Source organism: Penicillium paradoxum, assembly GCF_028828445.1.
Source record: "Penicillium paradoxum strain IBT 22861 chromosome Unknown utg000005l_segment0_segment0, whole genome shotgun sequence".
Taxonomy (NCBI): domain Eukaryota; kingdom Fungi; phylum Ascomycota; class Eurotiomycetes; order Eurotiales; family Aspergillaceae; genus Penicillium; species Penicillium paradoxum.
The window spans coordinates 3,311,983-3,326,014 of record NW_026643183.1 but is presented as its reverse complement, the minus strand read 5'-3'; the positions used below and the strand labels follow the sequence as shown (position 1 = coordinate 3,326,014).

At 49.6% G+C, this 14,032-nt stretch overlaps 6 protein-coding genes across 6 annotated transcripts; 4 read left to right on the top strand and 2 right to left on the bottom strand.

Annotated features, from left to right (window-relative positions):
• Window positions 1-62: 62 nt before the first annotated feature.
• On the top strand, window positions 63-2,035 carry N7457_006208 (NUDIX hydrolase; the record flags this gene model as incomplete). Its single annotated transcript, XM_057177252.1, has 5 exons — window positions 63-89; window positions 618-774; window positions 861-887; window positions 1,065-1,442; window positions 1,776-2,035. The coding sequence occupies 5 exons, from the start codon at window positions 63-65 to the stop codon at window positions 2,033-2,035; spliced, it is 849 nt and encodes a 282-aa protein (XP_057031554.1).
• Window positions 2,036-2,511: 476 nt separating this feature from the next.
• N7457_006207 (uncharacterized protein) lies at window positions 2,512-3,837 on the top strand (the record flags this gene model as incomplete). The annotated part of the gene is made up of 1 exon (XM_057177251.1): window positions 2,512-3,837. One exon carries the CDS (start codon window positions 2,512-2,514, stop codon window positions 3,835-3,837), a length of 1,326 nt encoding a protein of 441 aa, XP_057031553.1.
• Window positions 3,838-5,511: 1,674 nt separating this feature from the next.
• Window positions 5,512-7,678, top strand: N7457_006206 (fungal specific transcription factor domain-containing protein; the record flags this gene model as incomplete). Its single annotated transcript, XM_057177250.1, has 5 exons — window positions 5,512-5,549; window positions 5,632-5,939; window positions 6,002-6,498; window positions 6,549-7,507; window positions 7,561-7,678. The coding sequence occupies 5 exons, from the start codon at window positions 5,512-5,514 to the stop codon at window positions 7,676-7,678; spliced, it is 1,920 nt and encodes a 639-aa protein (XP_057031552.1).
• A 222-nt stretch (window positions 7,679-7,900) lies between these two features.
• On the bottom strand, window positions 7,901-9,671 carry N7457_006205 (carotenoid oxygenase family protein; the record flags this gene model as incomplete). The annotated part of the gene is made up of 3 exons (XM_057177249.1): window positions 7,901-8,643; window positions 8,695-8,989; window positions 9,048-9,671. The coding sequence occupies 3 exons, from the start codon at window positions 9,669-9,671 to the stop codon at window positions 7,901-7,903; spliced, it is 1,662 nt and encodes a 553-aa protein (XP_057031551.1).
• Window positions 9,672-10,190: 519 nt separating this feature from the next.
• N7457_006204 (flavin-containing monooxygenase) lies at window positions 10,191-12,187 on the top strand (the record flags this gene model as incomplete). Its single annotated transcript, XM_057177248.1, has 7 exons — window positions 10,191-10,465; window positions 10,529-10,738; window positions 10,795-10,952; window positions 11,007-11,328; window positions 11,384-11,661; window positions 11,715-11,922; window positions 11,980-12,187. The coding sequence occupies 7 exons, from the start codon at window positions 10,191-10,193 to the stop codon at window positions 12,185-12,187; spliced, it is 1,659 nt and encodes a 552-aa protein (XP_057031550.1).
• Window positions 12,188-12,663: 476 nt separating this feature from the next.
• On the bottom strand, window positions 12,664-13,674 carry N7457_006203 (uncharacterized protein; the record flags this gene model as incomplete). The annotated part of the gene is made up of 2 exons (XM_057177247.1): window positions 12,664-13,529; window positions 13,602-13,674. The coding sequence occupies 2 exons, from the start codon at window positions 13,672-13,674 to the stop codon at window positions 12,664-12,666; spliced, it is 939 nt and encodes a 312-aa protein (XP_057031549.1).
• Between the last annotated feature and the right edge of the window lie 358 nt (window positions 13,675-14,032).

Here is a 14,032-nt window from a genome sequence, read left to right as displayed (position 1 = left end):
AAGCAACACCCACAGTCTTTAGCCTCCACCATCCCAGAGTCAAACCAATACGCTCCAAATTAATGGCGCCCCTAAATCCCGCCTCTGAGGTATGTGTAACTCGTTCTCTGCAACTACCCGAAATGACCGCGTGTCCCCCTGTGAAATGTGAATCTGCTGTGTCCAATTTGCCATGCCTCTCATCCCTACCACCTGGGTGCGTTCTCTACCCCCTGCCTGCGCCCACGGGGTGTCTTAATTTGCCATGTTTTTTGTTCATTGCCAAGGTCGATCTATACCTGGAAGGGCTCATCCAATTTGAATCCCATGTCTAGAGGGAACGAGTCGTTTGCGTTTCGGCCTCCAAGTCTCAGATCTCACGGTCTTGATACCATTCGGATTTAGGGGCATATGGAACATTCTTTTCTTTCCGGAAGACTGTTCCCAAGCTCAAGGTCTTGTCTTTCCTGAAACCAGTCTTTCTTTTTTTTTTCCCTCACCGTTTATTCTCTTCTCGTTTTTTTCTTCCGTGGATGTCCATCCCGCCATGCAAATGCGGCGTTGAAACCCAACCCCCCGAATCCTAGCAAACACACGTAAGAATAGTCTGGATGATCCTAATATGATGTATCTCATAGGCAGCCATCGCCAGACTCCGAAACTACATCCCCCCGCCAACGACGTATGACTCGGTGCCGCTAAACAGACGGGCAGCGGTCCTGATACTGCTGTTCGCCGATGCCAAGGGCGATCTTAGAGTGGTTGTTACAATCCGGGCTAAGACACTAAGTTCATGTGAGTGTTCATGGGAAGAATATCCCCAGCCCTGTTTTCAGGTGCATGACATGGGTTGGTTGTTCGGGAGGCTAATGTTGGTATAGATGCAGGAGATGCAGCATTGCCTGGTGGTAAGTTGAGAAACATATCCCAAGGCAAAAACAGAAAAACAGAAAAGCAAAAAAGAAAGAAAAAGAAAAGGGCCAAACCTGAGTCAAGATGGGGTCGTCCAAGCTTCGACTTGAAATTGAGCTTGAGATGAGGCATATCCAACATACCAAACAACAAATGGTGCTAACCCAATACAGGGAAAGCAGAGCTCACAGAAACCGCATTCCAAACGGCGCGGCGCGAGGCAAGCGAAGAGATCGGCCTCGCCGACATCAATCAAAAACTCCCGGCCCCGTTTAGCGTGGAGCACCTCTGCGAGCTCCCGGCAAATCTTGCCAGAACGGAGCTGGTCGTGCGTCCCTGCGTCGCGCTCCTTCACGGCTATGATCCGCGGTCGGGGCTGACGGCCGATCCGGAGGTGTCGCTTATTCCCATTCTGGATGCCCGAGAGGTTGAGGCTGTTTTCACGGCGCCCTTGGAGGGATTCTTGAAAAGTAGTCTGGATGGGACTGGGAATAATGGACATGAATGGTATCGTGGGGCTTGGGGGGTTTGGCATGATTCCAATTGGAGAAGTGAGTTTTCTTTTTTTTCCTTCCTTTCTGCTAGTGTCTATTTTTTGTTCTTTTGCCCTTCTAGACGGTGTACGGAGTACAACAACACATGGTGTTGTCGCACCGACCATGCCCGAGGTGGATCACAACGTGAGATGTCCATTTGGCAGTTTCTTTTCCTTTTCGTTTGTTTTTTTTTGGGGGGGTCTCTCCCCCTGATATTTTCTTTTTTTGGACTCTTTCCTGGACCGTTCTCTTTGTCTTTTCCCTCTGGGATCAGGGGGCCCGTTAGGCGTTAAGCCAGGAAAAGGAGGAGTCATAGCTGAGCACGGTGGATACTAACGACGCCACTAGTGCACCAGTTCTTTGTTCCCAGGCTGGGCGCAAAATCCGACCACGATGATCAAGTATACCGTATCTTTGGCATGACAGCACGCATCATCGTGGACGCGGCGCGGGTCGCGTACGCGCAGGAACCCGAATTCGAACATAACAGCCACTTCGGCGACGAGGAGATGATCGCCAAGCTTCGTCGGCTAGGTCGATTAAGTGCGGTTCGTCACTCGGATCAACTGACGCGCGAGACGATGGAGAAGGCAGCCAAACTTAGTTAGCGAGAAATGGGCTTTAATCTCGTGGATACATGTCAGAAGGCCCTAAAGGAGCCTAAAATGCCCAAGTCTTAGGGTGTCTACGCTGTCTAGCTTCGATGGTCCAATCATGATGGCCAGGGGGATCAAGGGCTGACGATCCAGCATGGCACCTGTCCTTGCGTGGCGCAGGGATTGCTGGTTACGATTCTGTTGATTTGGCTAGCCGATTATATTATGATTTTATATTATAGGGATTATACGCGGAGGGTATACTTTCCCTTTCCTCTCCTTGCATATTAGTACCCTTCTAGGGGTGATGCTCGTTTTTAATATAACTGTGCGTGTCCTCTCTTTGTTGCTCCAGACTTCTTCAGTTCTTTCGCGTGGCGCTCTTTCTTTGAGAGTATTTTTATCCCCCGTGCCAAAACACTTTGTTTCGTTTCCCCTCATATCCGGCCTCCGACATGCTCTCCCCGACACTCTCATATCACAGCCGAATGGCGCCCCCAGTCCGCCCATCTCGTTCCCTCGAAGGACTCGAGCGCGTAATCCCACCTTCAAAACAGTCCTACTCTACACAACTCTTCTTGAACAAACCGCTACCGGCAAAACCCCTCCCCGAACAAGCAGAATGTTCAGCGATGTGGAGCGACTCGAGTGATAGTGAAAGCACCCTCGACAGTCTCATCGGCCCCAGCGAACCGCGATACTCGACCGACAGCTATCCCATTTTCGTCAGTTCCGGCGCCGACGACTTCGACGACTTGGTCGATCACTCGGCCCCATCCGCCGATCAGTCCTTCCGTCCCCCACAGCCACCAATGAACAAGCGCACGGACTCGATCGATATCAAGATCAATATCGACGAGTCAATTATCGAGAAACCAGTATTTCTCGAACAACCAGCATTTGTGGAAGAACCAGTATCGGTCTCATCCTCATATTCGGACACACAATACGGACGCCCATCAAATTGGAACTCGAACCGCACAGGCACTAATCACTATTTCCGCGAGAAGAAGTGGGACTATTTCCCCGAATTAGCGCCTTCTGCCGTCCAGGCTAGTGGACGTGTCAGTCCCAACATGCTCGCCCAGAATAAATCCCGCAAGAAGGGAAATGCCCTGGATTTCGCCAAGGGAAAGTACCGCTGGCATGCTCTCGATCGCGGCGGCCTTCGCAATTCGATCAAGACATACGTCCATCGCACTCTTTCCCGTGATTCAGCGGAGAATAAACCGAAAGAGTCTTCCCGTCCGGTTACAGCGCCTATGGATCAACTCAATGATGTAGGCAGTATCCTGAGGAAGACGAGCACGCAGCATTCCTCCCTGGTCTTGGACACGAATGTCGCAGTGCGAACTTTGTCTGTGGCTACGTCTTCGAGCAGCGAGTACGACTACACCAATCATAAATTCCATCTCCAAACACCCATCTCTCCAACTTCACCTACGACATTTTCAACTCCGACCACTCCCCGCCCGAAACAGCTCGCCGTCCCGCTATCGGAGTATCAGAAACATGGCGCCGCGATCTGGGAGGCGCCTAAGAAATCCAAGCGGAACGTCCAGTTCCAGAAATACAAGTCCTCGCCTACTTCGGATACAGAGCCGGGTTCATTGTCTGCTCCTGAGTTATCTTCCTCTAATGCCACCCCTGCTTCGTCTCCCCCGCACAAGCATAGCCGTGGGGTCTTCCTTGGTGCGAAGAAGAAGACTGCAAAGACGAAGGAGGATCGTCGGAGGGAGCAGTTGAAGGCTCAGATCAAGCTTGTTGGACCTGTCAATCCCCATAGCTACATGCAGGCCGATCCATGGGTTTGAATCTGGGTTGATTCTTTCAAGTCCTGTTAATAATTCCTTTGCTTTTCTGTTTTGTTTTTCAGCACTCTCCACACATCTCACGACATCTTATGACCCATACCGATACTATACCCTCAGCCCTTGTTTTTATTATGACTTTCCTTTTCCACTCTACCCTTTCTTCAATGGTTGAATATGCATCCACTCTCCCTGTCATACTTTGATCGCTGACCCTTGTCTACATTCCTTCTCTGTTTGCTGTCCCTTGGTTTGGCTATGTGATTTAACTATAGAACATTGGCGTTTTTCAGCGAGGATTTCTAGCTCCCATGAGCCTTTGACTCTGGATTACCAGGGCTCTTTAATCCGAATTCACTTCTTTTCTTTTTTGGATTTACTGAATCCCAGTTATGCTTCGCAATTTGCATCCATGTACCTAGGTACCTCCAAACCCAGATTGCAATCAAAATCTGCATAACAGCTATATTAAACCACTCCTATACATATCGGCAAGCAGACAAAATCACCAACATCGATCGCCACTGTCAGGCAATCCTCCCAGTTCAGTTCGATACCAGCCTACAGCTCAAATCTTAAACATACCTCCAGTTCACCAGACTCTGTGTTAGTCTGTTAGTCTCCCATCTCCTAATTGGTTGATCTCCGTAGTGCTCGGCTCGCTACATCTCGCCTGAAAGAGTCCACCCTCCCCTTCAACACCCAGATGAGGGGTAACCCAAAGAACCATATCCTGGTCTCTTCAGTAACCCCCAAAGTCTGATTCCCGTGCCCGAGCGCACCTCCCCTCCCGCTTCTCGACGTAACTAGCGGTGTCGGATGAGCTGGTCCTGCAATACCCCGACAAGAAACCTTAGGCAGCGTTTGGGCGACAGTTGTCACCGACATTTGCGGACACCCGGGTCGCTGCGCTAATGCGATGTGTCCTGCATCACTAGTGGGGTGTCATTGGCGTGGTTGACGGGTCAGAACCCTTGGGAATCTAGATTGTCACTTTGCTTGGTCTCTTGGCGACGGGATACTGTCCTGGGGGTATGTTGGGTATGTATGTGTTGGGTTGTGGTTGGGTGTTTATTGTTGTTGCGAGATATGCGATCGTATTTCGCGTGCAGCCCGCAGCGATGGGCGATGCCGCTGGTAGCCGTGGAAGAGGGGATTTGGGCGGTTACTGCGGTCGACGGGGGGGTGGGGGGAGGCGGGGATGCGTGGAAATAAGACGGGGGTTGGGATGAAGATGAGGTCACATGGCACGAGAGTACTATTGTCGCTGAGACAATGTCCTTGGTCACATGGGGGACAAGGAACAATAGTACTCCGTACTCCGTTGGTACTCTGGAGGTATAGCCCCAACTGATGGTTTCTGACGGGTAAATCCTCCGAGTTCAGGCCGATCCCCTCGTAACAGGAGGCAGTCCGGGGTCCAACCGACGGAACCAATGAGACGCCCAGCAAAGCCGACCTCGGGATTCTCCCCCCTTCCCCCACACGATCTTCCCCCGCATTCTCCACGAAGTGGACGGACCCGACATGCAGCATTTTTTGTTTCTGTGCAAAGTTGTTGACTATGCAGGCTGTTAATAAACCCCCGAAACGCCGGTGGGAAAAGGATGCAGATACGCTTCCCAGGAAACGGGCTCGTCAAAGTTGTGAAGCATGCAAAGCCCGCAAAACTAAGGTATGGAGCTTGTCAATAGTGTTGGGGAAACGCTGATTGTGTAAGTGTGTCGGTGTTGAAAATGGCGATTGCGAGTATTGTAGATCGCTCAATGTGCCTTGCGAATTCAATCTCAAAAGTAGGAAACGACCGTTCTATCGGGTGTCTGAAGAGGCGTATGATTATTTGATTAAGTTGTTGCGCCGCTTTGTCTCTGAAGATGAGCTACCGGAGCTTACCGTTGCGAGCATATCGACGTTCCTTGATCAAATGGACAACGATGGCCGTCCGCAGAGCTCATCTGATAACCGCGGGAGAGAGGCAGAGCCCAGCGATGCAGGCTCTGTATTGCAACCGCGCGAAGATCCGCCTGAGATGATCGAGCCAGCAGAGCATTCGCTGTTCCAAGAAGAGCTGGGATGCATGATGCTCGATTCATCGGGGAAATACCGTCAGTCAACACCCCTTTCTGCAAACCAGAAAACACAGGATATAATGCTGATACCATTAAAGGATACCTCGGCGCCAATTCCGCCATGCGATGGCATCACGCGGTACGCATGGCCATTGATCAAGCCGTACCATCAGACTCTCGTGTCGTCGTACCTCTGAAAACCGGCTTGCTGCCACCAACTACACCCGAGAGCGTCACAAGTCAATCCCGAGCTGAGCACTATCTGCCTTCTTACCGGCTCTCGATGGAATATACAAGCCGATTCTTCGCGCAGGCGCATTCAATGCATTGTTTCTATTCACCGGAACAGTTTTACGCGTTGCTGGATCACACGCTGGAACATAAGGGGAGGAATGCAAGTCCTTCATGGCTATGTTCGCTATACTCGATTTTCGCAATTGGGTCAATACGGCCTACTGACGCTTTGAGAAGTACTGGAAAGGGCTTTCTGGATGATGCCATGGGTCCTTCGGGGTATCTCGCATTGGCGAAGGAATTGGTCCCCCGAGCAGCAGATGATGCTGATATTGAGAGTGTGCGGGCATTCGCATTATTAGTCAGTACTACCAAAAACAGCGAGGGTTGCATGAAACTAACAGACGGCAGAGCCTGGCAATGCATTCGAACTGTTACAGTCTCGGGGCATATCTCTATCTCGGGACAGCGGCTCGAATCGGATTCTCTCTCGGTCTGCATCGCGATATATTCCCAAAGTCTCTCTCGACCGTCGATCGTGAGCGATACAGACGAATCTGGTGGACTGTGTACATCCTCGACCATGAAACGGCGAATCGGTTCGGCTATCCGTGTGCCATTGCCGATAACCTGGGCTTCATGAATACAAGTCCAGCCTCGGAACAGATTCTGGATCCTTCTCCTAATATGCCGCAGGGCTTCCAGACACTTGCTGTCAGTCTAGTACAGTTACACAAAAGGGTCAATTTGGAAAGTTTCTTGGAGCCATGTCATGGTGGTGGCCGGTTACCGATCAACCTTGTGACACAGAGTATAACAACACTCAAGAGATGGTTGGAAAATGTGCCTTTCCATCTACGCTGGGACTGCCCTGTTCCACCACAACACTTCCGATCCATTGCAGTCCTCCATCTACGATACTGGTCCTCGGTATTATCAATATCCCGTCCATTCTTGTTACTATCTGTGACGAAGTCCGGAGAGATCGATTCCGCCATGAGAATCAAATGCTACGATAAACTCAGCAACGCCTGCATCGAAGCAGCAGAAATGTCAATCCGGATTCTACAACGCATGAAGGAGATGAGCGTATTATCCAGCTTGACATTGAACGACGCCCATTGTGCAGGAGAAGCGATGTGGATTCTTATACTTGCTCTTCGGAAGGCGCAGAGTGCAAAACATCAGGATATGCTGCGCACCTGTCTCAGTGTTCTGGATAGTATGGAGAGAGTCGGCTGGGTTGAACGGATCGTGCCTGATATCGAGGCGCGGATATACGAGAGTGGCGTGCTGGATTTGGAGCCGGTCGGCAATCAAGAGCTGAATATGCCGTCGGATGGACCCGGGAGTTCGGAGAATGCAGAGTTGTAAGTGTTCCCCTGTGAGGATGGGTTGGATCTTGTTGCTGACTGGTGGCTAGTGATTTCGATGTTTCCCAGTGGGATGTGTTCCAGACGCACAGTCTTGACTCTTTTGCTGAGCTTATGAACACGTTCCCTGATGCGCCTTTTGCGGCGGGGATGGAGCATTTGTTTTGATCTAGTGTACAGTCAGGGATGTGAGCTACAATATGTACTAGATAAATGGGATCGGTTGAGCTATATGTCGTGAGTGGGCGGTAAATATTGTGACAGCGCTTTTCTTAGGCTAGTTAATTGATGGCTTCAACATCAAATATAGATTCAGTTCAAAACATACATTTCCAAGATCTGCGAAGCGACCTATCTTTGTGGCATATAGCTAATTACATATCAAAAGACCTAAAGCTTCCCACCTGCTTTCACCAACTCCCTCTTCTGCCACGGCAACGGGGCATTCGCCGGCTTCACCGGTCCAAGACTCGATGACCTCCTATTCTTCCACTCTTCAATCTCCCTTGTCTCAACAAAATTCCCATGCAATCCAAGGCGCAGCTTAAACGGCAAATGAAGCACAGCAATTGGCCCCTGTGAAATCTTCTGCGCATCAAAAATACAAACATCATTCCTTAGCACATCCAAATGATTCAACAACGCAATAATATACCCATCACCTTCCTTCGTACTGCCAGAGCGAGGAATAAACGACGGTTCTTGGAATGTCGCCCGCGGCCCAGCCCAGAACGTATCCCAAACTGATCCGTCCCAGGTGAAGTGAGCAATGGTGTTGAAGAGGCCACCGGCCGGAGACCCGCAGCGCGCTGCATCATATGGCTTCGAGCCGTCGATGTTGACTTGCCAGTAATGGTTATATTTCATTGTTGCCAAGCGTTCGTCGATGCGAGAGAATTCGCCAGATAGCGTATCGAGTTCTTGTTCGGGCTCGACCCAAGAGTTAGTAGGCGCGGCAGGATCGAAGACCCAGCGCGTCGTCTTGTTTTGGAGTTTATTGCGCTGGTTCACTGTTCCGGCGGGTGTATCTGCCGAAGGGAAGAAGAAGAACACGTTTCCGTCGGCGATGGTCAGGTCGAAGACGACCTTGCCGTCATCGGTCTCGTAGCAGCTGGCAGTGTGGCCCTGGAATGCTGTTTGAAGTTAGCACAAAGTGAAGGCACACATTGAGAAAGCAAACCCACCATTTTTCGAGCGGAACCAACGGATATCCTCTGGTTTGCCTCCTCGTCGGGGAACAAGTCCATACCACTGATCTTCGTTCGCATCCCAGGCCCAGTGATTTTCACCTCTTGCTAATCTCGCCTTGTCGCATTTCAAGGGAGTCATTGGGAGCACGACCCAGTTTTTGCTAACTCCACAGTCATGGATAATACCGCAAAAGGGGGCCTGGTACCAGCATTCCTCGGTCTTGACACCGTCGGCATTGATGGTGTACACGACGATATCGCGCGATCCATCATTGCCATTTCCGCCGGCCTAAACAAGCATAAGTAAGTATCTGATTCTGTCGCATTGAATATCCCAAACAACGTACCTCATATCCATAACAGACCATCTCCCCAGTACTGGGATCAAACTTGGGGTGTGCAGTGAAAGTCGGACTCAACACCTGTCCTTCGAAATCATATCGTCCAATCGTCTCCAGCGTCTCCGGGTCCATCGCATACGGCGGACCATCCTCTTTAGTTGCCAACAGCATCCCTCTCCAGAAGAAGATATTGGTATTCGCCGCCGTGCGAATCACCCCTCTAACAGCTTCATTATCGGTATACGGATTGCGGTATTTTCCGAACAAAGCCTTGCCATGCTGCGATTCGACTTCGTATCGATCCGTGTGCACATAGCGCTGTTTGAAACTCGCACCTCCATTCCGAATCATGATAGCAGTGACGTTGCCATCACCGTTGAAATGGATATCCGAGTCGTAGACAGGCGGGAAACGATGGTCTGGCTGCACACGGAAGAAAGTCCCATCAATGTCTTTGGGAATCACACCAGTGACCTCGAGATTTTCGACATCGGCTTCTAACCGCGAGGGTGAATTGAAACCGCCGAAGACATCACTAGTAGGGAATTTTCTTTGATCGCTGGTTTTGACGCCATTCACGTAGTTCGGCGCGGACGAGAGTGACTCTGCTAGCTCGAAGATATGTGCCATTGTGTTTGCTCAGCGCGGAATTGGAGAGAGTATTGCTGGGGGAATAGCATAGCTTTACTTTCTTATTTCTAGTATTACTTCAGACATCCACTTATGATACACATCGGGTCGTTGGCGATACTACCGATTGGATGGCCGCTGTTCGGATGCAACACTCCGATGACTTTCCCCCGCAAAAGTCGATCCTGGGGTAAGCCGATCTTCACCAATTCGGATATTTCGGACATTGACTATCAATGGATAGCTGCGAGCTTGTCTGTTTGCTGAGTCCAGAGCTCGGTTTCAAAGCGCCGACAGCTCTTCGCGCCAACCCCTCACCCGAATCCATCCACGCAATGCCACCATCAGACTGAAACAGCTGCAATGTTGCCATCGGTGACACCTTTCCGCTGGACGGGATGTTCTACCAGAGCTTCCAAGATCGAACGGTCGCCGTCTCATAAATATCTCGGTCGCGGTATATCCAAAGAAACTAAACCACCGAGCCCCTCGACTTCACATTTCCTTACCAACTACACAATGGGGTCCATTGCTGAACCAAGTAAATATGTCGTGGCCGATGAATACATTGGCGAAGCCAAACCAATCAAGATCATCGTGATTGGCGCAGGTATCTCCGGTATCGCATTCGCGTATAAGGTGAAAGCGTTGCAGAATGTCGAATATGTGATTTACGAGAAGAACGCCGAGGTCGGCGGTACTTGGTTGGAGTCACGGTATCCTGGCTGCTCGTGTGATATCCCTGCGCATTCATACAGTTATCCGTGGGTCAGCAATCCCAATTGGTCGCAAGTGTGAGTACTGCGGTGTCTAGTGGATTGTGGGAGTTTGAGCTTTGGACTAACGCTGGTTGATAGGTATGCCGGTGCCGAAGAGATTTGGGACTTCTATCGCGAAAGAGCGAAAGAATATGGTGTGTACGAGAAGGCGAAGTTCGAACACCAGGTTGTTGGAGCGGGATGGAGTGAGGTTGATGGAAAGTGGACGGTGCAGGTGAAGGACCTCAAGACGGGTGAGGTGAAAACCGACTCCGGAGAGGTCTTGATCAATTGCGGAGGAGCGTTGAAGTGAGATTGAGCTGTCTCTCTGAATTATCCTGCGTTTTTTTGTTAACGAGGAACAGTAACTGGAAATGGCCTGAGATTCCCGGTCTTCACTCCTTCGGAGGAAATTTGGTTCATACAGCTCGCTGGCCTCAGGACTTGGATTTGACTGGGAAGCGAGTTGGAGTGATCGGTGCCGGCTCATCGGCTATCCAAGTTATTCCCACTGTCCAACCAAGTGAGTAGACTTTCCCACCTGGCGCGGAAAGATATGCTGACATTCCGTGTTTAGTTGTGAAATCGTTGACATCCTTCATCCGATCACCAACGTGGGTCGCACCTCAATTCCTAGGACAACTTGCAAAGGACGGACGAGGAACAAAGTACACGGAAGAGCAGAAGGCTGAGTTCCGCCAAAGCTCAGAGACCCTATTGAATTACCGTCGAGAAATTGACCATGCCCTGAACTCGCGATTCCCAAATTTTTACACCGGTTCCGAGCAGCAGAAAATGGCGCGGGAAGCTGTGGAGAAGGGAATGAGAGAGAAGCTTGCTGGGATGGAACCCAAGCTACGAGAATCACTGATCCCGGATTTCGATGTTGGATGTCGACGGTGAGTCCTGTTGCAACTAAACAACGGTGGATTCTTGTTAATGTTTTGCAATTAGGGTCACACCCGGTGAGGGATACCTTGAAGCTCTCCAAGCCGACAATGTTCAAGTCGTCAGAGATTCCATCCAGTCTATCAGCAAAGAAGGCGTTGTCACAAGTGACGGCACTACACATTCCCTCGACGTGATCGTTGCAGCGACAGGCTATGACACCACATACGTACCGCCATTCCCTCTCATTGGTCGAAACGGTGTCAACCTCCGAGAGAGATGGTCAAAGACTGGAGCCGATGCATACTTTACCTGTGCGGTGCCCGATATGCCAAACTACTTCAGTAAGTGTCATCTCCCCAAGATAACGTCGAATATACCTCTAACGCTGACACAGTGGTCGTCGGCCCCAACTCACCCATCTCAAACGGATCTCTGATGCCTGCCATCGAGACCCAACTCGAATTCGCCCTGAGCTTCGCAAAGAAAATACAGTCCCAGGGCGTCAAGTCTGTTGTTGTCAGCGCACAAGCGACAGCAGACTTTATTGAACACAAAGACGCAGTCATGAAGAATTTGACTTTCTCTGGTAGCTGTAACAGTTGGTATGATCTCAGTGCCTCTCCTTCTGATACCGTCGCATAGTTCTAACGTTGTCACAGGTACAAGGGTGGTACCTCTGATGGCAAGATCGTCGGAGTGTGGCCGGGATCACTTAACCATTTCATGGAATGTCTTAAGGAACCGCGTCTGCAGGACTTTGAGTTTAGTTACCGCACTCCTAATAGGTTTGCTTTTGTTGGGAAGGGTCTTTCGCTTCGTGAGAAGAGGAAGGAGCCTTTGGGGTGGTATATCAGATCATCTATATAATTTGTTTAGTTACATGGCGAAATGTCACATTCAATATTACCTTTTATACACTTCTGTTTGGATGGTTCTGATTTCCAAGGTTCTTCATGGCAATTCTTTCAATTTACATCCCTCAATAGGTACACAAAGACAGTTAGGTAATTGGTATTAACTGGAGGGCATGGAAACATGATATCAATATGGTATTTGTATATCTTGAATACATATTTGGATAGCATAAATCGTTGAACAGAACATGACAGGAAAGCCAAGCAGATAAATCATTAATGCCGAAAATCAGCCGTATCTATTGACCAAGTCTCTCATCACATCGAGCACCCTATTGAGCTTGTTAGTGCCGGAGTAGATTGGAGGTCGAGAATATCCTTACTGTGTGCGAAGGGTCTCGTTATCAACAAACAGCGCTGACACGTGTGTGTCGAATCTCCTAGCTTGATGTTAGCTAAGTCGATTAAAAAGGACCAAGTGGGAATTTCTCACAGTCTATACAGATCTAGACGGCCTTCAAAATCTTCCTCTGGTGGTGAAATCTTGGCAAATTTGTGGTAGGCTGCAACATACTCATCCCCAAATCTATTGCAAGCTGGTCTCCACTGGCCGAATTCATCTTCAAACACAATGTCGTTAACATCCGCAACCACAGATCCTTTATAGGTAAACTCACATTCGTTGTGCGCGAAGAATGAACAAGCATCAAATACAAGCGTTTGGCCATTGTCAACATCGATACCTGCATTCGCGTACCAAAGGTCTCCATGAACAAGTGAAGGTTTCACTGTTCGGCCATTACTTTCGAGAGGCCTCAGGAGCCTTGGTATAACTCTTTCGAACAGTGAGCGAGAGAGTCTATCAAGCTCTTCGCTAGGCCCTTTTCGTTCAATCTCTAAATCAAGTGCCTGTTTCATGGACTTGGAGAAGAATATTTCCCAGCTATCTTCCCAAGCCACATACTGTGGTAGGTTTCCCGCGTAAGTTGTGATATGGAATCCGAACTTGCCAGTAGGTGATACGCTGCTTTGGTGTAGTCTGGACAAAAGGGCGGCAAATTTCCGAGGGTCGGGCATATCATCGGTCATTTCTCGAAACTCGCAGAGTAAGAAATGGGTGTCGGGAATGGTGCGGTAGCTTCCGCAAGCGATGGGTCGTGGGACAAATTCTGGTACGACATTATGCATCGTGCTCATTGATGAGTATTCACTTCTCGTCATATTCAGACCCCGTTCGTTCGAAATGACCTTGATGAAGAAGGATAGTGGAGTACCATCGGAGAGCAAGACGTCGATTCGGCCAGTACGTGCCCAGAAGCTTACTCCATGGCTCTCGGTGGATGTAATCTCGCACCCTGAAGGCAGTTCTTTGAGAGAAAGTCAATACAGGAAAAATTATAGGGGTTCACTCGGAGTCTTCGGGTTACCTTTCAAAACAGCTGGATCGACATTGATATTACCCGCCCCGAATTCAAGCCCATTCGCACCGTTGTAGTTCATTTTCTTCGAAAATTGATATATGAATCTTGTTCAGCGATTCTCTGGCTAGCAATGGGTGATCTTTTTATATGCGGGGTTTATCAAAGCCCCATTTTCGAAAGCATCCACTATCATACTCAAGTAGCCAATAGCAGACTGGTCCCATCTCCGGATGATATTTGCAAAGCGCTACAATCGCCGCCGAATTCATCTATTATAGGGTGCAAAAACGAAGAAGTCATTTATAGAATGATGCATAGACGCTGTTGCTGACGACACAAAAGGCGCTACGGATGATTTTCAGTTTCAGGTGTTCCGGTTGGGTTGGTATGTATATTACGGCAAGGCATGAGGCACATACTAGATGCTGCAATCGATC